Genomic DNA, 26,453 nt, shown 5'->3' with positions numbered 1-26,453 from the left:
AGCACTATTAAATTATCTAATTGATATCCACAGCCCAGTTGTTGAAAGTAACAGTTGCTGGGCCGCCAGTGAAGGCTTCGCTGCCAATTTGGAAGACTTCAAGGCCAGAGTTGTTAGCCGTCGTTTTTCCTCCATAATACACTGTATCTCAATGGTTCTAGGTTAGAGGATCGAGGGAAGGCTTACCAATTAGGTTCTGCTTGCTTGCCGGGTAGTTCTGGCTGGTCTGGAGATGGTTGAAAAACTGCTTTACGTCGGCACTGAAGCTACGGACGGGGCTTGCGGCAACGAAGCTGTAGACCTGCATCTGACCGTTCATGCCAACCCACAAGTCCCATTGTTTACCGGCCACTGTGACGGTCCCAGTCGACTTGCCAATTGGGTAAATGCCACCGAGACGGGCAAGCCAGATCATAAGCTCATAGTCGCCGCTGCTGCGATCGTGGTTCGGGTCTGCGGCCGTGAAAATATCGTAGGCGACATTCGCACGTAGATCCTCCGTCGTGTAGGTCCATGATACCGAAGTCTGCATGCTGCTGATGGCGCTGATGAGCTTCCCTTTAGGAGCAATTTTGCCACAGTAGGCGTAGCTCTTGACATTGTTAGGCGCGCCTTGCCACGTCCAGGTCGTGTGGAACGACACGCTGTTGCTGGAACTGCCATCCACGTAGGTGCACTGTTGGCCGGACGTTGCCGCCGTGTCACCCCAGAGGTTGTTGAGGCATTCATAACCACTACCAGGCTCCTCGTTAGCGCTTGACCAAGCCATACTCGCATCGTTCGCGGTTGGAGGATATAACGAATTTTCTTGGCTCCTTACTTTCCAGACCAGTAGTCGTATTTTTTGCACAGATTTGTTGACTGCCGCGGCTGCAGTACAGCGGATGGCACCGCAGCGGCAAGCGGAAAGAGCAAAGCTAGTGTCAACTTCATGGTTTCAGTCGGTTTCGAACTTGGAGTCTTGTGTCACTGTAAGAGAAGCGTGGCCTTGTGAACGTTTTACCTGTGAGGGAAGTGATCGGATTTATAAGTACTTTCCCTTACTGTCACGTAGTCGATAAGAGACAGCTGGTCCAGGTCCTAGATCTTACCATAAACCTATACAACTTTGTGATTATACCAGCTACGTTGTATACGTTTGAAAAGTAATTGCTACAATGTGCAAACCAGTCACAACGTTTACAATTTGGTTCCCGTAACTGGACTGTTGTTGTTTAAGTTATGGTTAATTAGGATGTAAATGAGCTAACTTAACGGCGCATTGCAGACGATCTGAAAAGCTACTAGTAAGTGATTTCATATGAAAATGGTAATGAATGTGGTCGGCCTTGGCTACATTTAACGGCTATTCTACCTGGTCCGGTTGGTTAGAATGGAGCGTTCGCTCGCGGTTTATTTCGTGCCGTACCTGGGGTATACACACCCGTCCCGTCACTCTTCTTAGAGATGGGCTTGGCTCAGTTAGACCTATGCCTCAACCCGCAACAGATCGCTCTTCTCTTCCGAGAGAATGGCCGAGCCGAATTTCGAACAATATACTGGGCCATTACGACCGACCTTGACCGAAACGCCAAGGCTGACCACTACGTTAATATAACGATATACTGGCCTCCTGGGACGAACACCTAAACAGGTACAGTAGCAATGATGCCGTCGAACCGAATCTCAATCCCGAACCACTAGCCGATACCTCGAATAGACAACCAAGGTGGTGGCTAGGGCCGAAAAGCACTCCGAGAAGCGTAAAACGTAACCATAAACGGGCCGCATCAGCCTAGGGGCCCCCACCTCTGCCATATATATAAAAATCGGGCCTCCTTTACGAAGTCCACAAAGGCGGCAGAGGTGACCCCGGATTACATAATAATATAATGTGCCAAAACCGTGGGGAAGCCCCCAGGATGGCTGCAAACTCTGGAGGACTGAATTACCGGCCGAATATAGGCCGACCGGTGACCCGGCCCGTAGTGTGGTGGCTCAAGGCGAGTCTAGACTATTGACATTGCGGCCGGCGATTGCAGGGGACGCCCTCGGTTGCAAAACTTCACAGTAATTTCTTGCGCTACCCGCGACCTCTCTTGTGGCAGGAATGCGACGACTCTTTGGTAGTCTGGCTAAGGAGATGTCACGGCATCGCAATCTTTCTACGGCCCTGTGTTTTGTTCGAGCTTGTCGTTCATCTCGGTCATAGTAATCGTAAGCCTTCAAAAGGGTTTCTTCTCTGCAAAACTGCTCCAGTAGGAACAGTAAACGCGGACGGTCTTTCGTGTGATTCGCATTTGGTAGACACGCTAACCTCATGACAATCTCAGCTGAGACCGCCGAGGAACACTGCGGGAAGCCCAGTATATAGGAACACGCGCTCCCTACCTAGACAAAACACCCGGAGAAGGTAACGACCAGCTGTAACCCCTTGATATAGAACCCTACACGAGCCTCTATTCCAGCGTCCCTTGTGGCAAATTTTCCTTGAGTTCGTTTCCTTCTCGACTCACCCCATCTGTCCGCCAAATGACCCGCCGCCGCCATTCAGCAACGACCAGTACGTCGTGTCGACGCCCTGCATGACCCAGTCGTCACTTGAACCGGTCATGTCGGGAAAGGCCGCCACGCCGCCAAATCCATAGAGGCCGTCGCTACTGGTCGGCACACCACCTCCCTCACCATTGGGAGCACTGGTGGCAGTGTCGCCGTCGTCGCTCATTGGCATGGGGTCAAAGTCAACGAGCATATCGTTGAGGTCGACTGAGCCTTGTTGGCTCGTTTGCTGCTGCTGCTGCTGCTGCTGTTGCTGTTGCTGATGTGGCTGTTCCTGACTCGGTAGATGGCTACCCCAGTCGAGCACAGGATGGCCAGCGCTTGGTGAAGAGAGGAGATCGTACGAGATGGGCACCGTGATGGCGTCGGGGCTGAATGTCGAGGCGGAGGCAACACCAAGCGAGGCACTGGTCGTTTGAGGCTGCTCAGACAAGTCGTGGTGGAGCTGCAATTGCTCTTGTTGCTGCTGGTATGGGGTCTGTGGCGGCTGTGGGTAGAACGGTGACATGGATGACGTGTTCGTGGTAACGTTGGTGTGGATGTTGACCGTACCAAAGTAAGGAACGTTGAGACGGACGGACGACGTCCCTGCCCCTGGTGTTCCAGTTAAGCCCGCCCCGGCGGCAGCGCCGGCACCGACACCGGCGTCACCGCTATGTGAACCGGCCGTGTTGTTCCGCACATTGCCGTCTTGGCCATAGTTGTTGTTCTCCTTTATCGTGGGCGATGTCGAGGCGTCAAAGTTGTTTTGCAGGTGTTGTGATGGCAGGGCGTGGCCGTTGCTGCTGCCAGCGGCACCTGCATCTGCATCTGCGGCGGCAACTTCCGACTCCGACTTTTTGGCTACCAAGTCGAGAATGGGCATCAACTGCTGAATCGTCGCAGCCGACTCCCGTGACAGCTTGTCGTTGTTGGCTTTGCCGAGGCGCTCCATGGACTCGCGCACCTGCTCGACCAGAGCCCGGTCCAGACGAAGTTGGGTGTCAAAGGCATCCAAGACGTTGGGGTCGGAGTCGAGGGTGGGACGGGGTCCGAGGTAACCAATGACAAGCGTCATGGCGGCGATCAGGGAGGCGTAGTCGACTTGTCGGCAGGAAAAGGCCGTGTTGACGAGCTGGCGGAAGGTGACGAAGCGCTTGAGGACGGCGCGGCTGGACTGCAGGCAGGTGGCCTTGCTATAGGCCAGGCCACCGACGCAGCTGCGGCTCTCGTCCAACACCTCGTTGCGTTGTGGGGAGATGCCCACGTCATTGGGGGTATTGCCCACATTGGAAGGCGTGTTGCCCATTCCGTGGCCCTCACACATGCTCGTGGCAGCCGAGCTGGAGGCCGCCATCATCTTGGCGGCGGTGGCTGCCGGGTGTTCGCCGCGCAGCATGTATGGCAGATGAAGCAAAATAAGAATGCAGTGGTGGTGGATTTGCAGGACAGCGCGCGACATCTCGTTGGCGATAAAGTCGGGCCGGGAGCCGGGGTCATAGGAGGGCACCTCCCACCAGGTAGGACCGAGGTTGCGCGAGGCTGCCGCCTGGAGCTCGGCGTCGATGGCTTGGGTCACATCATACGACTTCTCGAGGGAGATCTTGCTGTGGTTCCGTTCAATGATGCGGCCGGCCACGATCATGTGCGCCTTTTCGAGCTTCTCGACAGGCGTGTCCATGTCTTCCTCCACAGAGTTTTTCTCGCCGGTCTGCTGGGATGGCGTATAAACGTCGTCATCCTGGCAACCTGCCCGCAAGCCCAGCAGAAGCGAGACGTAGCGGTCGCACGCATTGATGCGGTACCACATGGCGGCCGGGGTGGGTCGCTGACGCGCGTCAGACGTCGGGTCACAGGATTTCAGCGCGCGCGTATTGCCGCGGTCCAAGCCCATGAGCTGGGCCAGACTCATGGCGCGGCGGTAGCTCAGCCAGGCCTTGCGCAGCTGACCGGTATTGGACTGCTGCTCGCCGAGCAGAACGAGGCACTCGAGACCCTCGACGGACCCGATGAGTTCATCGTTGGAGGTGACAGTGTGGGCGACGACGCCGGCTATGCGATTGATGACCGAGGTCAAGGGCTCTTTCATCTGCAGCTTGCCTTGCTGTGCAAAGCACGGGGCCATGCGTTGCATGCACAGGGTCAATTGAAGAAGCCGCCGCGCGATGGCCGTTGGGTGCAGGCTCATGGGCGGGATCTCGCGCAGTTTCGATGCCGGTTCGCAGCGGCCGGATGCAATGTCGTGCTTTGAGTGGAAGAGAGACAAAAAATGCTTCGGGGAGTAAGCCGCAATCGTGTTCATGTCTTCCTGTGACGGGAAAAGCGAAACCAACATCCTGCTGAGGTGCCGGTGACGGCGCCACTCCTCGCTGACCGGGTCGTCCGACCGTGTAGAGAGCATAGATGCGGAGGGTGCTGTCGAGACCTTTGTAGCTGCTGTGCCTCTTGTACCTCCAGTGTCGGAGGTGGCTGAACCCGAGCTGTTTGCCGATCCACGTACATCCTGGCTGGAGCTGCTTGCTGCACTTCCCTGACCACCGTTCGGAGAGTTGCCGGTGACATCCATCGAGCCAGGGCTGAGGCCCGATCCAGCCAAAATCGCATCTGTCGAGGTGCCGAGCACGGCTGAGACGGCTGCAGCAGTAGCGCGAGTGTGGAGATTGGAGGCGGAAGACGGGGTGCCATGGTTGTTGGGGCTTGATCCGCTGCCGCTGACACCACCGCCGTTGTTGTTGGAGAGTGAATCCTGGATGCCGAGAAGTGCGGCGACGGGTGTGTCTTCGGCTGTGGACATCTCAAGGACGTCAAGCCTACCGTAGCCCTGCTTGCCGGCAGCTGTAGGGCAAACATGGGCGACGATGTCAGTCGGATCTTTGTATACTTTGCTAACCTGCTCATACGCTATCTCAATGTTGGCATCGCACTCATTGCAGTCGTTTTCGGCATTGAACGTCAGGACGATGCCATCGGCAACGGATGGACTGCCAGTTGTCGAGTGGTGGTGGTGGCTCTGATGGTCCTGCGTGTGCTGGGTCGCATGGCCGTGGCCGGCATGGGCTGGACCCTTGTCTGGTCCCATGTGCTGGTCTGGTTGATGTTGTGTCTGCTGCGGTGGAGGAGGAGGACCCGCCATGACATGTGTCATGAGCTGCTCCATCATGGTCTCGAGTCGGTCGAGCCGTTGGGCCACCTTCTTCTCCGGCACCTGCTGTGGCGGCGACGGCGTTTCGTCGGAAAACTCTTGGCTGCGGCAGGCGGACCCACGCGCCCGGCAACCGATGCAGACAGCATCATCCGGCGACGAGAACTGGCAGCGGATCTTGCGGCGCCGGCACTCCCAGCAGCTGTGGGTTCCTTTCCGCACTTTGCGGCGCCGGGCGTCTAGGACCTGCGCCTGCGTCAGGCCCATACCTGAGAGCGACATGGTCCTGGGTGAAAGCGCAACCTGCGATGGGAATCTTTATTCGCCAATGTTCGGTGGTGTCAGCTTTCCGCGGGACACGACTTCAGTCGCTCAGCGAGCCGACGGCGGATGACTGTAGAAGTTGCGGTGCCTGAAATTTCATCCGCCGTTTGCGCTTCGGCGGACGAATGGGCTTTTTCCGCAGTGAGACTGGTAGCTGTAGGCGCTTAAAACAGTGCGATGTCCCTGTAACACGCCCGCCGTGTTTGTCGACTTGCTTTGTTTGTATTTCGTGTAGTTGTCGTTTGTTTTCTGCAACTGTTTTTTGTTGATTGACTCTGGAATGCTGCCGGTGCAAAATCACTCTGTCGTCCAGTACGATTTCCAGCTCTTTCCTCTCCTCTCCTTTTTTTCAACTGCGTTTCTCGGAAACAAAAATTTCAGGAAGGCGGTCGGTATGCCTACGAAGTAGGAAGGCGCAGCGGGCCCTCTGCTACTACATCGACCTCTCTAGATTATTCAGCAGCCAGCGTGTGGCCCATGTTCGGCCGACCGCGGACGACGGACGGCCAAGCAAAGAAAGCGCCAAATACGTCCCCACAATTTACGCCAAGCACTCCGTAAGACTGCCTTGTAGGGCATGGAAGTGAGCGTGTGGTCACATACATGTAGGTATTCTCGTGGTGGGGGAAGCTGTGGTGTTCTACATATTTGACACGATTTCCATTGCCCAATACCTTTGACTGTCGCGATTGGGTCCTCTGAGCCTCACGTCCAAGGAGATCAATGCACTACGATCAAATGTCAGCCAGCTCCAGCTTTTCGTTACTGCCACCAGCTATCACGGGCGTCTCTGGACAAGAGCATAATATGAAAGCTGCTCTGTAGTCGTCTTCCGCGTCATTAAAATATGACAAATCGAAAGCCACCAGACAGGAGCGTAGACCATGCTGTCGATGTAGTTCGTATTCCCCTTTGCATTATTCTTGCCTACGTTCCTGTGTGGTGCGCCCCGTTTACACTAATATTTACACGCAGCTTACCAATACTATCAACCTCTGGTGACATGGACCTCAGTACCAAGACAACGTATACGGCCCTTAGGGAGCATGTACTGCCAGCGGTCATAGCCTCGACAGATGCCAGGCTAAGCATACACCGTGTGACTTTTGGACTGTCGCGGCCGCTTGTTGGCGCGTTCCCACTCTTCGGTTGACGACCCGGCTTGGTTGCTTGGACTTGGCTTCAACCGACCGGTCTCATGTAAAGGAAGGTCGTTGGATCACGAGCATACAGGACTCACTTCATCACACTTCTAGTCGCCTATACACATCTCGGCTGGAAACGCCTGGTGATGTTTTGTGCACTTGTTTTCTCAAAAGGTGTGACGCAGACGACCAGCATCAAGCCGCAAAAGCACCTGCTACTGGACGTTGAAGTAGCGCCCAGGACGTAACAGTCCCTCCTTTAAGGCGCAGGAATTGACGAATATCCAGTCAAGCAAAGACCCGCCGGCGACATTACCTGCGGCTCGCAGCCCAGTTAGAATACCATATCGGCTTGACTTGAGTGGGTGTGACAATAACAAACAGCAAACAAATTAACGGTCGACTGGCGAATAGCGTCCGTGGGAGCCGCCTCCAGGTGTCAACAAGTCCACGCAGCTGCTGGCAAATTTGACCCTAGTCATCCTCGGAGAGATCGTCCCAGCAATCCTCTAGTGCCTCTCCTTCAAGCAACTCCACATATATAAAGCACTGACTGTCGTCATATTGCCAGCCGTAGACTTCGGGGACAGGCACCGTGGGTAGGTATTTCTGTACGAGGAGCAGGCATTGAGCCTCTGCCTTCGGCACAAGGCAACCGAACTTGACAAAGAGGTCGAGCGGTGGAAACCTCACTGGAGGCGGCCGGTTGAGGTTGGGGTTTTTGGAACGGGCGCCGTGCTGGCGGATGCACTCCTCTCGAACCGCAGGAAATGGCAAAGCGAGTCGGCTGGCTGGTTGGTCATCGCCATCCCGCGTGACGAAGCCAGACTGGGTGAGAATGGCATTCTTGCCACGTGGCACATCTTCGGGCAGCGTGATGGGAGCCGGGAAGCAAGGTCGACAAGGCTGCGACCAATTCCTGGGGTTCTGGTGAGGAGAATGACCTGGGGAGTAATTACGCATCAAAACCGTCTTTCAGGGGTGTTTGGATTTTAGCGTATACAAGCGCCGTGCGGTTTCTAGCGTAAACTTGTAATTACCGTTCACAATCAGACAGCATCTGCGGCGGTTGTGGTGTGCTTGCATTCCAGCTAGTAGCTCCATAACACACCTGTAATCAATGCACTATAATTGGCTACCCTGCCCCGCCTACGGCCGTTATCATCACCAACTCGAACCACCTTAACAGCAGCTTTCCCCCGCATCTCGACAGCGCCCGCACTCATGTCGTCATACGTCTGCCGGGCGAGATACGCTGCTTTGTCTGCTTCGGCTACCACAAAGCCCAAATCGGCCAGCCAGTGAGCGTGCCCGTAATGATACATTACTTCTTTTCGTACGTCGAAACGCGATGAAGCTGCGTTCGGCCGCCTGTGTCCGGCCGTCCGCAGATGACGTTTTCGCCGGCTTCGTCAGTTTCGTCTACTGATCGATCGCCCTTGCCAAGTACGATACATGACATAGGATAGTATCCGCTGATAAATCTTGCATATTTCTTTACCTGTCCTCCCCCTTCTTCCCTCGTACTTCTCCTCCCCACTCTTCATCCATCTGAAGCAATTCGCACACCATTCCGTGACACACCCCGCCTCCAGAATAGACGCCAATCTACGGTACGTGTGCCGTTTCCGTCTCTCTGTGTTCAGGTCCCCCTGGGCCCCTCCTCTCCCTCTCCTTTTACGCTTTACTTCCCGGCCGGCACGACTTCTGTCCTTGTTTCCTCCTTCATGACTTGTGCCGCCCCGTATTTCCAAAGAGCATCGAACTTGACGGTCCTCCATCGTATTTTTGCTGCTCAATTGCCACGACGAACACGAGCACCGCCATTGGCTGCACGATCCTTGCTACTACAACCTCTCCTGCTGCGACGCCCGCCCATTTCCCCCATATCCACGACAGCACGCACAATGGCCGAATTCAAGCTGAAAGACGTCTCGTCGCTGGCCCTCAAGGTAGGCGAGAAGAAAGAGGTCGAGGTCGAAGGCATTGACGACGCCAAGGTCCTGCTCGTCAACGCCGCCGGCACCATCCAGGCCATTGGGCCCAAATGCACGCACTACGGCGCCCCCCTCATCAAGGGCGTCCTGACGGCCAACGGCCGCATCACCTGCCCGTGGCACGGCGCCTGCTTCAATGCCAAGACGGGCGATGTGGAAGACGCCCCCGCCCTCGACTACCTGCCGACCTTCAAGGTCGCGGAGCGCGACGGCGCCGTCTACATTACGGGCGACAAGGAGACCATCAAGGCCGGCCGCCGCAAGCCCAAGTTCAAGGCCACCGTCGCCAAGGAGGACGCCAATAAGGTCGTGGTCGTGGGCGGCGGCTCGGGCGCCATTGGCACCGTGGAGGCCCTCCGCGAAAAGGGCTTTGGCGGCAGCATCACGGTCGTCACGAACGAGGGCTACCTGCCCATTGACCGCCCCAAGCTCTCCAAGGCGCTCATCGCCGACCCGGCCAAGCTGCAGCTGCGCGACGCGGCCTGGTTCGAGACGGGCGGCGTGTCCATTGTGCAGGACGAGGTCACGAGCATCGACTTCGCGGCCAAAACGGTGCAGACCAAGGGCGGTGCCGCCCTGCCGTATAGCAAGCTGGTCCTGTCGACGGGCGGCACGGCGCGCCGGCTGCCCCTGCCCGGTTTCAAGGACCTCGGCAACATTTTCACGCTGCGCAACGTGCACGACGTCCAGAAGATTACGGGCGTGCTGGGCGCCGGCGACGGCGCCAAGAAGAAGGTCGTCATTGTCGGCTCGTCGTTTATCGGCATGGAGGTGGCCAACGCCACGGCCAAGAACCACGACGTGACGGTGATTGGCATGGAAAAGGTGCCGCTGGAGCGCGTGCTGGGCCTCGAGGTCGGCGCCGCCGCCCAGAAGGGGCTCGAGAAGAACGGCGTCAAGTTTTACCTGTCGGCATCCGTCGACAAGGCCGAGCCGTCGGCCGCCGACGCGACCAAGGTCGGGGCCGTGTTCCTCAAGGACGGCACCAAGCTCGAGGCCGACCTGGTGATTTTGGGCATCGGCGTCGCCCCGGCCACCGAATACCTCCGCGACAACAGTGCGGTCCGCCTCGAGTCGGACGGTTCCCTCAAGACGGACGAGACATTTTCGGTGGCCGGCCTCCAGGACGTCTACGCCCTCGGCGACATTGCCACGTTCCCTTACCACGGCCCCGGCGGCGAGGGCAAGCCGGTCCGCATCGAGCACTGGAACGTCGCCCAGAAGGCCGGCCGCATCGCCGCCGAGCACATTGTCGACCCGACGCTGTCCGGCAGCAACAGGGGACCGGGTTCCTTTTTCACGCCCGTCTTCTGGTCGGCGCTGTCGGCGCAGCTGCGCTACTGTGGCAACACGGCCGCGTCCGGGTTCGACGAGATTGTGCTGCAGGGCAGCTTCGACTCCGGCTCGTGGGCCGCGTTTTACACCAAGGGCGAGACCATCGTCGCCGTGGCTACGATGGGCAAGGACCCCGTCATGGTACAGAGTGCCGAGCTGATGAATGTCGGCAAGATGCCCACCAAGAGCCAGCTGGTGGCCGGTGTGGATGTGCTGACCTTGGGTCCCCCGTGAACATGTGGGGGGCGATACTAGTTGAATTGTATTTCTTTGTGAATGACCTTATCGTGCCATGATTTGCTTGTGTTTTGTATGGCTCTGCTTATAGGACGAGAACACGCCTGTGTGATTATTTTTCCTAGTGACAGATGGACGTAAGATATGACGTTCTGGCTAGCACTGTCACCAGTCTCCCCGCCAAAAGTCAACGTCTATACAACCTCAAAGCTCGCCGAGTTCTGCAGCTAGCTTTCCCTTCGTCGACCGTTCATTAAGAAGTGCAACGACTTCGCTCAATACACAAACGAAACCAAACTGCGTGCCACATCACTCGTCAACAAAAGCGTGCATTCATGTCTTTACAGCCAACAGTTTTGCTCCGTGCATCTCGAACGCGTCGTCTGCCTTCACACCCTCTTCTACTTTTGACAACAGAAAAAAGCCGGTGGCTGGTGGAGGGTGTGTGTTGTTTTGGCCAACTATGTCGGCCTCCAGTCGTTGTGCGCCCACAGCCAACCAGTCTCCCGGTGAGTGGATGAGGAACCTGAGCGGGGCTCAAAGTGCCTGACGCGTGCCGTGGAACTCGACGCGGACAGTTCTTCAGCCAGGCCAAGACATGGAAAAACAGAACCCACCATGCTGGACTAACACTGCAAACAGGTTAACACTCAGCGCACTTTTAGCGAGTGAGCGGCCTTTATTCTTCACGCTACCCTGGAAACGTTCTAGCGCGCATTGCAAGGTCTTTAATTACTGATTTCCATTTTGTACCTGCAGGTATCTCCACGGCCAGCTGCGCCCAGACAGTACCATTCCAGTACTAGTACCCATCAATCTCCCATTGCGTCTGGGCGCCATTCCCGCGTGTCTTCGATTGCCTTGCAGAGAGCCGCGATCCGGGCCTCGCCTTCCTACTTCGTACTGTCGCGATACTCCCCTGTGCTGCCTGCCCACCTTCCCTCCCACCCCTCCAACGTCGCGACGCTTTTCCAGTCCTTTTTTCCCTCAAACATAAGACAACGACACCCTCGCAATCATTTTTATCCGCAACATCGTTGCCAAATCTTTCGTTACATCTCACTCGTTTTCGAAGCGGCATCCGGCGGGTCGCAACCGGCAGACGGCATTACCCGTGCGATCTTGCTCTCCGACCCAGACTCGGCAACGTTTTTTTCTCGACAACCTCGACATAAACAACAACACCAAGCCGATTTACGCTCTTCTCCTCCTCGATCTCCTACAGCTGCCGACACAGGAGCTTTCCTGATCAGACGCTTCTCGGACAGACAAAACACACCATGTGCTGGTCATCGCGGGTGCTTCTTGTCACGATCGCGAACTGACGCCTTTCGTCTTCATTCTCGTCTTTTTCGCCTTCTTGTCACCCACCTTCTACTTTTTCGTCTTTCTTTTCGGCCGCCCTAACGCACCACGGTTGTCCCCTGTGCCTATTCTACATACGCCGCACGAAAAGGATGTTAGTTTGAGCCTTCGCGTCTCTCGTCGAGCGCAAGCCCGTCCCCGTCCAATCTTTTCACATTCCAGAGCGCTCGCCAATCTTTATCTACATTTTCGTCGTCCCCCGATTCATTGCGTCCGTCCTTCTCGATTGGCTGCCCCAGTATGCGGAGCCCAAATTTCCAAACTGCATTCCAGCCCGTCTTCTGGCAGCTATGGCAGACATGACGAGCCCGCACCCGCGGCGAGACCCTGAGAGCACGGCTGCCGGCTCTGGCCCTGTGTCTCGGTCCGGGACTTCAACACCACTTCCTCCTACCACCCAACAAGGCGCCCCCGACAGTGCGTTGCAGTGCTGCTGCGGACAGGTTGGCTGCGTCTATTTGCAGCACAACTGCACGGTGCTGGAGAGCGTCGAGAATGACGTCCGTACAGCCGCCAAACTCGGTCAGGTAAGGGCTTCTCATATTTCCCCCCACGCCTCTCTTCCTCGCGCTTCTTCGCACCTCTTCGCGCATTTTACCTCATGTTATTTTACACATCTTGTTTGCCCGTGGAGTTAAGTGTCTCCATCGCCATTCCTTCCATGTGTCTTCTGCCCTCGTGCCCAAGCGATGCCATGTTTGTCCCTCGCTACCCGGTAGCTGGAAACATGACCCGATCTCGAACGCGACCCTACCTTTATCCTTCTCTCCTCTCTTCCTTCCTTTCCCTGGTTTCACATTCATTTTTGGCCTGCACATTTGCATTTTCTGTATTCTCCAATACATCCCCCAATCATGCACTGCGCATAACCAGCTGCTAACATACGACAGTCGCTCCTCGAACGGCACGAAGCGTACATGGCCGATGCCGAACGCGACCGTGCCGAGTTGGTCAAACGCATTGGTCAGCTTGAGATGGACAAAAAGGAGCTCGAGGCCGAAAATGCAAAGAAGATTCAAGAGAACCGGGCCCTGCTCGACCAGCTCGAGACCCTGAACACGACGGCATCGGACTCGGACACCCACATCAAGATGCTCGAGGCCTCGCTGCAGTCGTCCCAGCAAATCATCCGCCGCCTGGAGGGCGCCGCCGAGCGAGCGGAGGACATGGAACGCCACTTGGCCGTCCTCGAGGCTGAGCAGGCCACGCTCCAGAACAACCTCATCACGTCCGAGTCCGAGGCCCGGTCCGCCGTCCAGCGCTGGAAGCGCGCCGAACGGGGCATCGCTGACCTGCAGTATCAGCTCGACATGATGGAAAAAGAGTCTCGTGAAGAACAGGCACGCCACAAGGAGGTCATGGGCCGCATGGAACGCCAACGTGCTGTCGAAAAGGAGCTGAATACGGCTGCCGGTCGCCTCAAGGGTGCCGCAGCGACGAAATCGCTGCACGATGCCAAGAGCAACAATGCCGGCAGTGCCGTCGTTTCCCACTTTGTGCGCGACCTGCTGCAGGACAATGCGAATCTTCAGCTCGGTATGGCCGAGCTGCGCGACATGCTCATGACGTCCAACGACGAGATCCAAGCACTGCGCGACCAGCTCATGTTCCACCAGCCACTGGTGGAGCACGATGCGAGCGCCGCATCCACATTGCGTGCCGAGCTGGAGACGGATCATCTGCCCCAAAGTCCAGAGCCGTACGACGCGGGCGACAGGGGCCGGCACGATCCTCGCGACCCCAACGACGCACTAGAAGCCATTGACGCGTCCATCACGATATCCACGCCGTCCACGCCACAGCCGGGGCACCATCAGCCATCATTGTCGCAGGAATTCCACATTCACCATCACCACTACCACGTCAACAGCAAGAAGATGGACATGAAGAAACCCAAGAAGAAGCGCACTGGCCTGACCCCGACCGTCTTCACGCCGCCGCCAGCTACCTTGTCTACGCCTTCCACCCCCCTCTACCGGCCGTCTCTGCCATACCAGCAGGACGCCTTGTCTGCCACACCAGGCTCGAGCCCACCGACGCGCCACTCCCACCACCTCAGTAGAGATTCGATTTCGACGGCCATGTCCGGCCCATCCAATCGGTGGTCCATGTTCTCCGACCAGCCGTCCGACTTTAGTATGTCTTCGGTACCCAGCTCGCCGCGTATTGACCCACGCCAATCTGTATTCGACCGCTCGCTACTGTCGGATGCATCGATGCCCGTGTCTCCGACAACAAGTGTGGATCCACTGTCTCCGACTTGGCGCTCATCTAGTCGCATGCCCAACCTTGACGAGAACCAGATCGCGTGCGGATTCCCTCAACCGCTCTCTTTCTCGTCTCCGGCTCCATCGGATCAGCCAGCGCAACCGCTACCTCAGCTACCTGAACCGATCATGGAAGACGACGAATACGCTGTTTCTGCTGAGGACCATGACGTGGCTGCCGCAGTGCATGACGAAGCGCAGTCGGACGCAGGTCACAGTATCGACGACGTGCCCGACTTTGCATCGAACGCAACTGGCACTGCCGACGAATCGGCCCTGTCGGAAGCAGAAGCGACGACGCCGAAGCCGACCCAGCCTCTGTCGTTCCCAAACGACGATGACGTGGTAGAATCCGGCGAAGACGAAGACGTCCACTTTGCGCTTCCCAGCCGGCATCACCGGCCACTGCATCGTGCCGTGTCCCACGAGTCCATCATCTCCTTGCAGGGCGGCCTCGATATCCACACCCTCAAGACACGCCCGAGCCAGCTCACTCTGCGCCCGCTGGGCACGGCCATGGCCGACACGGGGCTCAGCTCCATCACGGCCCGTCCTGTGATCACCCGCGCCAGCCCAGATACGCTGAAGAGCAACAACATGCTACGAGGCAATCTTTCTCTCGGCGTTCCGGCCGCCCGCACGTCTCGCGTTGTGTCCAGCCCGGTGACGGCAGCCACCACGTCTGCCAGCGCCTCGTTGTCGACCGTATCCCAAGCGGCCGCCACCCTCTCTGGCGCTCGTAAACTGGGCAAGTATGTCGGCTGGCGGCCCTGGGGTGGCGGTGGCACAACCACGACGGCGGCGGCATCTGCAGCGGCACCCCCCACCCAAGCGGCCACGCCCACGGTTGCGACCGCTGCCGTAGCCACGCCGGCGATGGCCACCACGACGACGGCGATGGCAATCGCCCCGACAGTGTCCGAGCCCACGCCCGGTGCGTCACAGGCAGAATCGATTGTGTCAGACACGAGTGCGTCGGACGCTACGAGATCCGCGACGCCCATCGCGGTGGCAGTGGACGTTCCCGGAAGGAACAGCAGCAGAGGCCTTTCCAGCGCCAAGAGCACAGTCAACGCAAAGAGCGCCGCCACCAAGGCCATGCACGATCTCAGTGTGCTGCGCTCGCCCGGCATCAACCAGCCAGGCGCCATCCCGGGCTTCTTTGAATACTGGGCATCCCACCAGCGCCGTGGCGTGCCCAGCAATGTGCACGCGGATGTGGTCGATGAAGAGGCCCTGCGGGAAGGTCTGCTTGGGACATAGCCTGGTCGCATCTTTTCTTTTTTTTTTTTTTTTTTTTTGTTTGATTTCATCATCTACTCTTTATCGGCGTTAGTTTCCGGGCTGCAATAGTTGGAGGAGCACAGACATTCCAATTTTCCACTTTCTTTTGTCGAATTTCCCGTTGATCCTTCCTTCATATTATTTTTTTTTCCTTTGTCGACACATCATATGCATCGTGTCAGAAACTCAATTTGCATTGGATATACCCACTACTTTTCCTACAAACATTTGTATCTTCGGTGCATCACCTGGGGAGTTGTATTTCTTTTTCTGGCTTATTTACGCTTTGTATTTTACAGTCTTCCGCCATTCTGCTGGTCCGTGTTTGCATACATAGTTGTACCATATCTGATTGAAACAACATAACTACTATCACTCGATCCAACTACGTCTCCTATTGTGTACTATTTTCGGCAATGCCCGCAAAACTTCCCGCGAAAGTCTTGTTTGGCCTCAACAAGGGCGGAAATGTCTGATTGTTTCAAAACGGGACTACACATCCGCACCAAAAGTGAGTTATCACAGACTTGGTCTACAACACCGACATGAAGCTCTTCACAGTGCTATGGTCGTGTGACATCTCACCAGATACTTCCAAATACCATTATGAAATTCAACAAGAGAGGCGTTGGGGACAACATGAAGCTAGAAACATGAAACGAACTTGCTCCGTGCATTTTCATCAGTCACGGATGGCAAGTACCTCTAGATTGTGTCTCTTTTTTTTTTCTCATGGTATATGTATAAGAGAACGTGACGCAGCCTGGATCGATATTTGCTTGTCTGTCTTCAGCTTCTTCATTCCATCCTCCAGCAACCAAACATCCCAATCAACACCGACCCTGTGGCCATGCCTCCTTCTCCTCTGGCTAGGAACGCTATGTTCGTTGCAAACACGATTGCAAACAAACAGGACGAGCGTTTGAATGTCGCAGACGAGATACGCCACGAGAACGTGATGCCATCCAACCTTTTTCCCACCATCCAGCCCACACCCATTTCGACCACCCTCCCTTCGCCATCACTCGTTTATTATCCAGAGCCGCCCGGAGGAGGCCTGCTAGGATCTGGTATGCCATCCGACGGAAATACAGGCGTGGTCATTGGAGTCTCCTGCGGCCTTCTGGGTGTCTGTCTGATGGCGGTGGCCTACGGCTTCACCATGCACGTCCAGCGCATGAGGAAAATTCATGTGCGCAACACATCTCGGACCATCCACGACACCTTTCGGCTGCAGGCCATGGGTGCCCAGCATCACCATCGGCAACAGAACGTGCAAGAGGAACTGGCCCGGCAGCGCCAGCAGGAACGGCAAGCACCCACTGCGCCATCGTCGTTCTCGCAGTGGACGCCACAGAATACACAGGGGCAACCGCGCGAGAGCGTGGAGGAGCAGCTTGATGATGCCATGACGATGGCCCGGCGCTGGAAAGCATAGTCAAGACGAGCTCGCACCACTCAAGGAAGGGGGCATAGCAAGACAAGGCTGGTAAAGGTGCTGGTGTAGATAGATACTCATATAATTTGCTATGGTAGAACAACAAAGGTCAACAAGTTTTCAGTCTACAACACATATTGTTTACCTTAATCGGTGTGTCAACAGGCGTTTGGCAAAAAGGTACACTGGCGCAACCGACGACCTGACATCGTTAAGAGGACCACGACTTTGCCAGACACCACAGCGTGTTTCGGTGAATGCGGCGATGGCTATGGTATCTTCTGTGGTTGCCATCGGAGCTAGCCTGCAAAAATAAGGAATGCGCCCTTTTGTCGATGAAACAATTGAACATCGCCGTGCATGACATGGATGCCTTTGGCAGAGGCCATGTTTTCGCCCCTATTTGTTTCTTTTGCCGCGGTCGCTGGTCTGCCTGTCCTCTTTTGCCCCCATAGCGTTGGCTAGTGACGCAGGGCCAACGGTGGAGCGGGGCTTCATTCCAGGCAGCTACGGCGTGCTAGGCTGTTGTACCATTACGTCGGTGTAGCCTGCGGCTGAATCAATTGCTTTCAATACCCCGCGAAAGCTTGCCTGCAGCAGCCACCGGCGCCGCGCATAAAGAGCTGTGGCGTTTGTTTGCTTTATTTCTTCGGAGCATTTTCCCGGTTGTACTCTTCTCCCCTTCACAAACACTTGTTTTCACAACACAGTACCGCAGATTGAACACGAGACCGCTTCCAGATCACTTGCTGCACCTCATCGCAGCTATGGCGTGCCCTCATCTGGCCTCGATAAGTACGGCTTGCGTGCTTCGGTCCCCGAAGTAGAGAGATTACAGACTGAAGCTCACATTACTAACATGTTGGCCGTTGCTCGTCATCTAGGCCTTCGACCTCCTACACCCGCTCAGTCCGTCTACCGTGAGGATTGCACAGAATGCTTTGACTCGATTGTACGTTCAGCACCGAGAATTGTGTTGTCCGCCGGGCACCCACCAACGACTTGCTAACCACCGCCCTGGTCCTCCCACAGGATGACCCCGACGGCCTTGATGTCTGCCTGCAGTGCTTCAACGGCGGCTGCACGGGCGACCGGCACCATGCCAAGATGCACAACATTGTCTGGAAACACCCCTTGGCGCTGAACATTCGCCGGACGCGCAAGGTGGTCGTGCGCGACGAGCCGCCCCCAAAGATGTCGAAGCTCGCCATCGCCGCCGAGACCGAAGACGACCGCTACGACACGGCCGTGGCCGTTAAGTGCTTCGAATGCGACACGGAACTCGACAAGACCGACCCGAAACTGGCGCCCATTGTCGACGGCATCCTCAAGGCCAACACATTCTCGCGCAAGGAAGAAGTCAAGGCCTGGGAGCAGGAGCTGGTCTCGTGCGAGCACATCCGCTCTCTGCAGCAAGAGGCAGCGCGGACGATCGCGTCGCAGGACCTCGGCCACTGCACGCTGTGCGAGCTCAACGAGAATCTGTGGCTGTGCCTGCAGTGCGGCAACCTGGGCTGCGGCCGCGCGCAGTTCGGCGGCGTCGGCGGCAACTCGCACGGCCTGGCGCACGCCACTGCGTCAGGCCACGGCGTGGCCGTCAAGCTGGGCTCGATTACGCCCGAGGGCCATGCCGATGTCTACTGCTACACGTGTGACGACGAGCGCATCGACGACCAGCTCGGCGACCACCTGGCCCACTGGGGCATCGTCCTGGCCGATCGCCAGAAGACAGAGAAGAGCCTGACGGAGATGCAGATTGAGCAGAACCTGCGCTGGGAGTTTACGATGACGACTGAGGACGGCAAGGAGCTGCGGCCGCTGTTTGGCAAGGGCCTGACGGGCCTCAAGAACCTCGGCAACAGCTGCTACCTGGCCAGCATCCTGCAATGCCTGTACGACCTGCCATCGTTCCAGAAGCGCTATGGCGCCATCAACCAGGACATGGTTGGCATTCGCGATCCGGCCGACGACTTGGAAACACAGCTGCGCAAAGTGGGGGACGGTCTGTTGTCAGGCCGCTACTCGAAGCCCGACGCCGAGGCGTCGGCCAGCACGGGCGACGATGCCGTCGTGCCGCACCAAAAGGGTCTGGAGCCGGCCATGCTCAAGCATCTCGTGGGCCGCGGCCACGAAGAGTTCTCGACAATGCGGCAGCAGGACGCGTTTGAGCTTCTGCAGCACCTGATCAAGCTCATCACGCGCTCCAAACACGCGACGCCGGCCGACGATCCGACGGCGCCGTTCCGCTTCACGCTCGAGCAGCGCCTGCAGTGCCTCAGCTGCAAGAAGGTGCGGTACACCTCAAACGAGCAAGACAGCATCTTCATCGACGTGCCGCTGGAGAAGCTGCCGGCCGGCGACGGACCGGACGCAGCGGATGCCGGGTACAAGCCCGTCACGCTCAAGGACTGCCTCGACCGCTTCACAGGCGAAGAGACGGTCGAGCTGACGTGCGCGGCCTGCGGCAGCAAGGACGGGTACACCAAGCGGTCGCTCTTCAAGACGCTGCCCGACGTCTTTGTCGTCAACGCGCGCAAGATGACGCTGGTCAACTGGGTGCCCATCAAAGTCGATGTGCCCGTGCTTGTCGACGACGCGGCATTCCCCCTTGATGGGTACTTGTCGCCGGGCCAGCAACCGGGCGAGGAGCTCCTCCCCGAGGATGCCTCGACGGGGGGCGGCGCGCCCGCGTTTGTCGCCAATCCCGAGGCGGTCGCCCAGCTCGAGGGCATGGGCTTTCCCCTCGTGCGCTGCGAGAAGGCACTCTATGCGACAGGCAACGGTGACGCCAACGCAGCGATGGAGTGGCTGTTTGGCCACATGGAGGACCCGGACATTGACGAGCCTCTTGTGGTTGGCGCTGGTGCTGGTGGCGGTGGCGGTGCTGGAGGTGCAACAACGGCCGATCCCGAGAAGATCAAGATGCTCGGTGCCATGGGTTTTGCGGAGCCGCAGGCCAAGCAGGCGCTTCGCGAGACCGGCGGTGATGTCGAGCGGGCTGTTGAGTGGCTGTTCAGCCACCCCGAAGCCACGGGCGAGGACGACTCGGCCGCCGCAGAGGCCGCTGGCTCGTCCGCCGAGCGGCCCCCGGCGGGTACCAGCGAAACGCCCGCAAACTACCAGCTGCAGAGCATTGTGTGCCACAAGGGCACGAGCATCCATGCGGGCCATTACGTCGCGTTCATCCGCAAGAGGCTGGCGGAGGACAGCGACAAGGTGTCGTGGGTGCTTTTCAACGACGAAAAGGTGGTCGAAGTTGTGGACGTGGAGGAGATGAAGAAGTTTGCCTACATTTACTTTTTCAAGCGTGTGTAGATTGTCAGGTTTTGCATAGGAGTCAGTGGAGACATGGGAGACCTATGATGCGGGCGTCATGGCATATTACGATTCAATAGGAAGCATACGATGGGGCGGGCGGTGCATCACAGGGATTGGCATGGAGCACGGAGTACGACGAGAAGCAGGGCAGCGTTTTTGAGGGCTGCTCTTTCAGGTAGGGCTGTGGCAAAACGTGCCCGATGTATACTAGCCATACGAGATGTATGCAGATATGCAGATATGCAGACGAACGCAAGAAAACAGAATAGACAGTGCATTCCTTCAACGATTCAAACGCCGCGTGCCTTTTGTACTACATAAATTGTAATGAAGAGATGCCACCCAAATCCCGTGATAATGTCGCCCGCATAAAGAACACAAGAACACTCCGTAGTCGTACAGCCTTTGCCGCATCGTCTCGCCTAATCCGCCAACCGGTAGCTCACGAGGGTGTCGACGCGGTGGCTGGATGTGCTGAAACCGCGCAGCTGCACACGCTCGCCATTGACAATCTCCTTGGCGTCGCTGTCGCCCCACTCCACGGGCACCTCGCTGTCGGCGTCGGCGTAGACGAGCACGTTGAACGTGCAGTCACCGGCCAGCTGCGGCAAGAACGTCACGGACGCCGTGATCTGGCGGAAGATGGCTGCAATCTCGGCCTGGATCTCGGCCTCGGTCTTTTCCGGTGCGCTGTCCTGCGCTGTGCCGGCGTTCTCCTTGTTCGCGGACGGCACCACCGATTCGGCCGTGTCCGCTGTGTCCGCTTTGTCTGCCTTGGACTTCTTCTTTTTGCCGCCGAAAATCTGGACGTCAAACTGCCACCGCTCGACATGCTCGCCCGTGTCCTTGTCGGTAATGACGAGCACCAGCTTGCTGATCTGGCCGCCGACCATCCAGCGGTCGAGCTGGCCCATGATCTTTTTAATGTACGCGCGGACCTGGTCGTCGGAGGAGACTGCGTCTGTCAGCACCCAAAACCTACACCCAGCACAAAGAGTCCCCCTACAACTGCACAACGACATAACGACACCTACCCAGCATATTCAATCCATATTTCTTGACGGCGGTAAAGTCTTCGGCCGGGTAGACGCCGCGCTGGAATCTGTCGCGCAGGGGTCAGTAAAAACGTCGCAGGGCTAGGCTAGGGCCGTGTCGCATGGCCGATTCGGGGATCGTACAGGATGGAATGGATCGAGTATTGGAACTGTAGGAGTGTTAGCGACTGTCCGGCGTCTTCTCCTCTCTGTCACGACAAGCCGCTCCTGGCAAACGTACAAATTCAGACACCAACTTCGCGCTGCCTTTCAGGGACAGCTTGTGGACCTTGGACTTGTCCTTTTCCTTTTCTGCGCTTGGCGCCATGGCGGCGGGTGTATGTGTTCTGCGGCCGGCTATCGGATGGAATGTAACCTATCAATCGCACAGTTGTCGTCGTCGTCGTCGTCGTCGGCGTTGGTGTCGCTGTCCACGGCGTCGTCGTCGACGTCCACTCGTTTTCGTTGCTTGTCATTTGTTTACTTTGGTTGCTATGCTAGCTCGTGACGCGGGGTCACTTAAATACTTGCTTAGATGCATTTGTGCTATGTGCATATTCAGGGCCCACTTTACTTACTGCAACCAAAGACGCCAACATTGTTAACCTGCTATGTTTTGTTCCGCGACTTTGTCCCACTATTGTCGGCGACTCAAAGAATAAACCTCCGCGCACTGCTGAAAGGACAAATCAGCTGCTCCGCGAGTCAGTTCGTATGGACATCGTTTTAGCACTGACAGCACCAAACGATGACGAGCAGAATGAGATTCGGCCAGTGACGGAAAGAGGGGGTCTTGCTGATCCATCTCCGCCAACTGCAACAGAACCTACATTGTATGTCCAAATCGGGCTCCATTGAGCGAATGCCTTCACAAAGCCATCCCAAAAGCAGGTTCTCGTATGGTTTCTTGTACAACATATGTCGCAAATCATCGGACAGCCTAGGGAGACGTTCCGTAACGACAGCAAAGCCAGTCACAGGGCTGTTTGCTGCTTGAGCGGTATTACCGTAATTGGCGCCGCGGTTTAGTGCTTGATGAAGGAACTATTAGATGGATCTAAGAATCGTTTCTAGAAGACGGCACTTGACAAGCACCGATCGACCGATCCCAGTCCGCCACGGCCCCTCTCTTCCACCTCTCTTGTCCTCTCCAACAATAGAGCGGAATTGGGCCGAGGCCCTCTGTCGTCATTCTAGGGAGAATTGCCCCGGCTTACGACATACAAAGCGCGGTCTTCTGTTCAAGTTGTCGCCGACTCTCCCTCTTGGCGACAGCTATGGATGTGAGGCTGGGCCGACCGTGCAGTCGTTTCTTTTTTTCTTTTTCTTTTTTTTTTTTTGTCCCCGTAGAAGAATGAAATACAAGGCCGAGAATATATAAAAAGCGAGGGTACTCTCGACACCACGAGGATAATGTGTGTCTACTGTTCTTATATCACACATCGATCATTGACTTAAACATTCACGGCGTCGTTCCAGGAGAGAGCGGCAAAGATTCAGCATCCAACATCAATCTTGATGGACAGCTTCACAACCCTTCCCCCGCAATGACGGAACAAATTCCTGGCCCGGCAGGCTGGCCGTTCATTGGCAACCTGCTCGACGTCCAGGGCGAGGTGCCCATTCAAGCGATCGAGCACATCGCCGACATCTACGGGCCCATCATCAAGCTGTCCCTCGCCGGCAACGAGCGTCTGTTTGTGGGCGGATTCGACATTTTCGACGAGCTCTGCGACGAGACGCGGTTCTACAAATTGCCGCCGCCCGCCCTCACACAGAATGCGCGGCCCGGGGCCCGGGGCCTCTTTACATCGCCGTCCGAGAAGGACGCCGACTGGGGCCAGGCACACCGCATCCTGATGCCGGCCTTTGGGCCACTGGCCATCCAAAACATGTTTGACGAAATGTACGACATCGCCACGCAGATGGTCATGAAGTGGGCGCGCCTCGGCCCAGAGCCGCGGGTGCTGCTCACCGAAGACTTTACGCGCCTGACGCTCGACACCATCGCCCTCTGCGCCATGGACTACCGCTTCAACTCGTTCTACTCGGACACCGTGCACCCGTACGTGCAGGCCATGACCAACACGCTGGCCGCCCGCAGCCAGTCCGGCCAGATCGGCCAGAAAATCAAAATGCTGCTGCAGCCATCGTATGCGGCCTCGCTCAAGGCCGACGTCGCCTACATGGGTACGGTGGGCCGCGACCTGGTGCAGCACCGGCGCGACAACCCGACAGACAAAAAGGACCTGCTCAACAATATGGTCCACGGCAGAGACCCCAAAACGGGCGAGTCGATGCGGGACGAGCTGATTGCCGCAAATATGCAGACGTTTCTGGTGGCCGGTGGGTCGTTCCTTCCGTTGTCATTTCTTCATTTCGTTCTTGGTTCCTTCCTCTGACTGTCGCAGGACACGAAACGACGTCGGGCCTGCTCTCGTTCGCCTTCATGTACCTCCTCCTCAACCCGACAACCTTCTTCGCCGCACAACAGGAGGTCGACCGCGTCCTCGGCACCCGCCGCATCGAGCCGCATGTCCTCAACGAGCTGCCCTACCTCAATGCCGTGCTGCGGGAGACGCTCCGTCTGTCGCCCACAGCGCCCGGCTTTGCCCGTGGCGTGCGCCCCGAAAACAAGGAGGAGCACGTCACCGTCGCTGGTGGGAAATACGAGATCCCCCGGGGCGCCCCGGTGCTCTGTCTTCTGGGCAAAATCCAGCGCGACCCCAAGGTCTGGGGCGACGACGCCGACCAGTTCCGCCCCGAGCGCATGCTCGACGAGAACTTTGCCAAGCTGCCCAAGAACGCGTGGAAACCTTTTGGCACGGGTCTGCGGGCGTGCATTGGCCGTGCGTTTGCGTGGCAGGAGGCACTGCTCGTGACGGCGCTGCTGCTACAAAACTTTACCATTTCGCTCGCCGACCCCAACTACCAGATGCAGGTCCAGCAGACGCTGACCATCAAGCCGAAGAACACCTACGTGCATGTCAAGCTGCGGCAGGGCATCGACGCAACACAGCTGCTGCAACGTCTCACAGGACGCCCAGCCGCGCCGCCCAGATCCGTCAACGGCCCTTCGTCTGCCCAAGCGACGAACGGCATCAACGGCACCAACGGCACCATAGACGGAGCGACCACAGCCGACGGCCCGACGCTGGCCATCTTGTACGGCTCCAACACTGGCACCTGCCAGTCGCTTGCGCAGTCTCTTGCTGTCGAGGCCGGCCAACGCGGCTACAGGGCAACGGTCCACGACCTCGACTCCGCCGTCGAGCACGTACCCAAGGGACCCAACACGACCGTTGTGATCATCACCGCTTCGTACGAGGGCCAGCCGCCGGACAATGCCGCCCGCTTCTTTGCGTGGCTGGAGCGTGTCGAGGCCAAGGACGCCTTGGACGGCGCCCGCTTTGCCGTCTTTGGCTGTGGCCACGTCGACTGGGCCTCGACCTACCAGCGGATCCCGACACGCATCGATGCGCTGCTGGAAGAAAATGGCGCCACACGGGTGGCCGAGCGCGGCGCGTCGGATGCCTCCCAGCGCGACATGTTTGGCGATTTTGCCAAGTGGACGGACAACGTGCTGTGGAAAGCCTTGCCCAGTGCCGAGGACGCAGCCACCGCCATGGGCGACAAAAAGGTGCACATCCCCACGATGGACATGGACGTCTCGACCGAGCAGCGCGAGACACACTTGCAGCAAAAGCTCTTCTGGGCCAAGGTCACGGCCGCCCGGAGCCTTACGGCACCCGGCCAGCCCGAGAAGCGCCATATTGAGTTTCAACTGCCATCCGACATGACCTACCAGACAGGCGACTACCTCGCCGTGCTGCCTCTCAACCCGGATGACGTCGTGCGCCGCGTGATCCAACGCTTCCGCCAGCCCTGGGACGCCGTCGTCACTATCAAACGCGGCGCGCCCACAACGCTACCAACAGACACGCCCATTGCGCTGGCCGAGCTGCTGCGCGGATACGTCGAGCTGGCACTGCCGGCGACTCGCAAAGACATTGAGGTGCTGCTCGAGCTCGCCAAGCACGGCGAAGGTGTCGATGCCCGTACCGAGGCAAACAAGCTGGCCGCCCTGCTCGACGACCCGTCCGCCTTTGGCACCACTGTGATCGAGCACCGCACCAGTCTTCTGGACCTGCTTGAGCAGAACCCCAGCATCGGCCTCCCGCTCGCCAGTTTCTTGGCCATGCTGCCGCCCCTGCGGGCCCGTCACTACTCGATTGCCTCGTCGCCGCTGGCGAGCCCAGACTCGTGTGCCCTTTGCTACAGCGTCATTGACGAGCCGACGTGGGTGGCAAACGCCCACGGCCGTGGTGCTTCCCCAGACAAGGCGGCGACGCCCCCCCGCATGTTTCGCGGTGTCACGGGCACCTACCTCAAGTCCTTGCAGCCCGGCGACCAGGCCCTCGTCGCCGTCCGCGCCACCAACCATGTCTTCCGCCTCCCAGCCGACCGGGAAACCACTCCTCTCCTCATGTTCTGTGCCGGCTCCGGCTTCGCGCCCTTCCGCGGCTTCTTGCAGGAACGCGCCGTCCAGATCCGCGACGGCAACCGGTCTTTGGCGCCTGCCGTCCTCTTTGTCGGCTGCCGCCGCCCGGACGCCGACCGCCTCTACGCCGACGAGGTCGACGCCTGGGTCCGCGACGGCGTCGTCGACGTGCGCTACGCTTTCTCCCAGGCGCCCACGGACCCGCGCGCCGCCGGCTGCCGCTACGTGCCGGAACGCCTGCTGCACGACAAGGACATTGTCGTCGCCCAGTGGAAAGCCGGCGCCAAGGTGTACACCTGCGGCAGCGGCCAGGTGGCCAAGGACCTGGGCGCCGCGGCGCGCAAGCTGATTGTGGAGCGGGCGCGCGAGGGGGTTGCGGCAGGCGAGGAGGGGGTGGTTGGGATGACGGAAGAAGACGCAGCGGCGTGGATGCAGCAGCGACACAACGAGCGGTTTGTGACGGATGTCTTTACTTGAGCGGTGGCGACGGAAAGGACTCTGTATGTTGGCGCGGATTTTTGGTGGGTTTTGTCGGGTTTGTTTTATTTA

General features: G+C 57.8%; 9 protein-coding genes across 9 annotated transcripts; 5 read left to right on the top strand and 4 right to left on the bottom strand.

Moving 5' to 3' along the window:
• Positions 1-16: 16 nt before the first annotated feature.
• Positions 17-769, bottom strand: SPSK_06582 (uncharacterized protein; the record flags this gene model as incomplete). The annotated part of the gene is made up of 2 exons (XM_016733284.1): positions 17-141; positions 187-769. 2 exons carry the CDS (start codon positions 767-769, stop codon positions 17-19), a joined length of 708 nt encoding a protein of 235 aa, XP_016592231.1.
• A 1,722-nt stretch (positions 770-2,491) lies between these two features.
• Positions 2,492-5,941, bottom strand: SPSK_05861 (uncharacterized protein; the record flags this gene model as incomplete). The annotated part of the gene is made up of 1 exon (XM_016732570.1): positions 2,492-5,941. One exon carries the CDS (start codon positions 5,939-5,941, stop codon positions 2,492-2,494), a length of 3,450 nt encoding a protein of 1,149 aa, XP_016592230.1.
• Positions 5,942-7,602: 1,661 nt separating this feature from the next.
• SPSK_06535 (uncharacterized protein) lies at positions 7,603-8,453 on the bottom strand (the record flags this gene model as incomplete). The annotated part of the gene is made up of 2 exons (XM_016733239.1): positions 7,603-8,072; positions 8,282-8,453. The coding sequence occupies 2 exons, from the start codon at positions 8,451-8,453 to the stop codon at positions 7,603-7,605; spliced, it is 642 nt and encodes a 213-aa protein (XP_016592229.1).
• A 582-nt stretch (positions 8,454-9,035) lies between these two features.
• SPSK_06190 (uncharacterized protein) lies at positions 9,036-10,694 on the top strand (the record flags this gene model as incomplete). Its single annotated transcript, XM_016732897.1, has 1 exon — positions 9,036-10,694. One exon carries the CDS (start codon positions 9,036-9,038, stop codon positions 10,692-10,694), a length of 1,659 nt encoding a protein of 552 aa, XP_016592228.1.
• A 1,658-nt stretch (positions 10,695-12,352) lies between these two features.
• SPSK_05880 (uncharacterized protein) lies at positions 12,353-15,592 on the top strand (the record flags this gene model as incomplete). Its single annotated transcript, XM_016732589.1, has 2 exons — positions 12,353-12,589; positions 12,953-15,592. 2 exons carry the CDS (start codon positions 12,353-12,355, stop codon positions 15,590-15,592), a joined length of 2,877 nt encoding a protein of 958 aa, XP_016592227.1.
• Positions 15,593-16,463: 871 nt separating this feature from the next.
• On the top strand, positions 16,464-17,051 carry SPSK_06648 (uncharacterized protein; the record flags this gene model as incomplete). The annotated part of the gene is made up of 1 exon (XM_016733349.1): positions 16,464-17,051. One exon carries the CDS (start codon positions 16,464-16,466, stop codon positions 17,049-17,051), a length of 588 nt encoding a protein of 195 aa, XP_016592226.1.
• Positions 17,052-17,910: 859 nt separating this feature from the next.
• SPSK_05972 (ubiquitin carboxyl-terminal hydrolase 5/13) lies at positions 17,911-20,366 on the top strand (the record flags this gene model as incomplete). The annotated part of the gene is made up of 2 exons (XM_016732680.1): positions 17,911-18,003; positions 18,084-20,366. 2 exons carry the CDS (start codon positions 17,911-17,913, stop codon positions 20,364-20,366), a joined length of 2,376 nt encoding a protein of 791 aa, XP_016592225.1.
• Positions 20,367-20,791: 425 nt separating this feature from the next.
• On the bottom strand, positions 20,792-21,731 carry SPSK_06493 (mitotic spindle assembly checkpoint protein MAD2; the record flags this gene model as incomplete). Its single annotated transcript, XM_016733198.1, has 4 exons — positions 20,792-21,324; positions 21,404-21,471; positions 21,548-21,573; positions 21,645-21,731. The coding sequence occupies 4 exons, from the start codon at positions 21,729-21,731 to the stop codon at positions 20,792-20,794; spliced, it is 714 nt and encodes a 237-aa protein (XP_016592224.1).
• Positions 21,732-22,950: 1,219 nt separating this feature from the next.
• Positions 22,951-26,381, top strand: SPSK_05863 (cytochrome P450; the record flags this gene model as incomplete). The annotated part of the gene is made up of 2 exons (XM_016732572.1): positions 22,951-23,749; positions 23,815-26,381. The coding sequence occupies 2 exons, from the start codon at positions 22,951-22,953 to the stop codon at positions 26,379-26,381; spliced, it is 3,366 nt and encodes a 1,121-aa protein (XP_016592223.1).
• Positions 26,382-26,453: the final 72 nt, after the last annotated feature.

Source organism: Sporothrix schenckii, assembly GCF_000961545.1.
Source record: "Sporothrix schenckii 1099-18 chromosome Unknown Cont38, whole genome shotgun sequence".
NCBI classification, from domain to species: Eukaryota; Fungi; Ascomycota; class Sordariomycetes; order Ophiostomatales; family Ophiostomataceae; genus Sporothrix; species Sporothrix schenckii.
The sequence above is the reverse complement of the archived record's forward strand: the minus strand, read 5'-3'. Positions and strand labels throughout refer to the sequence as shown.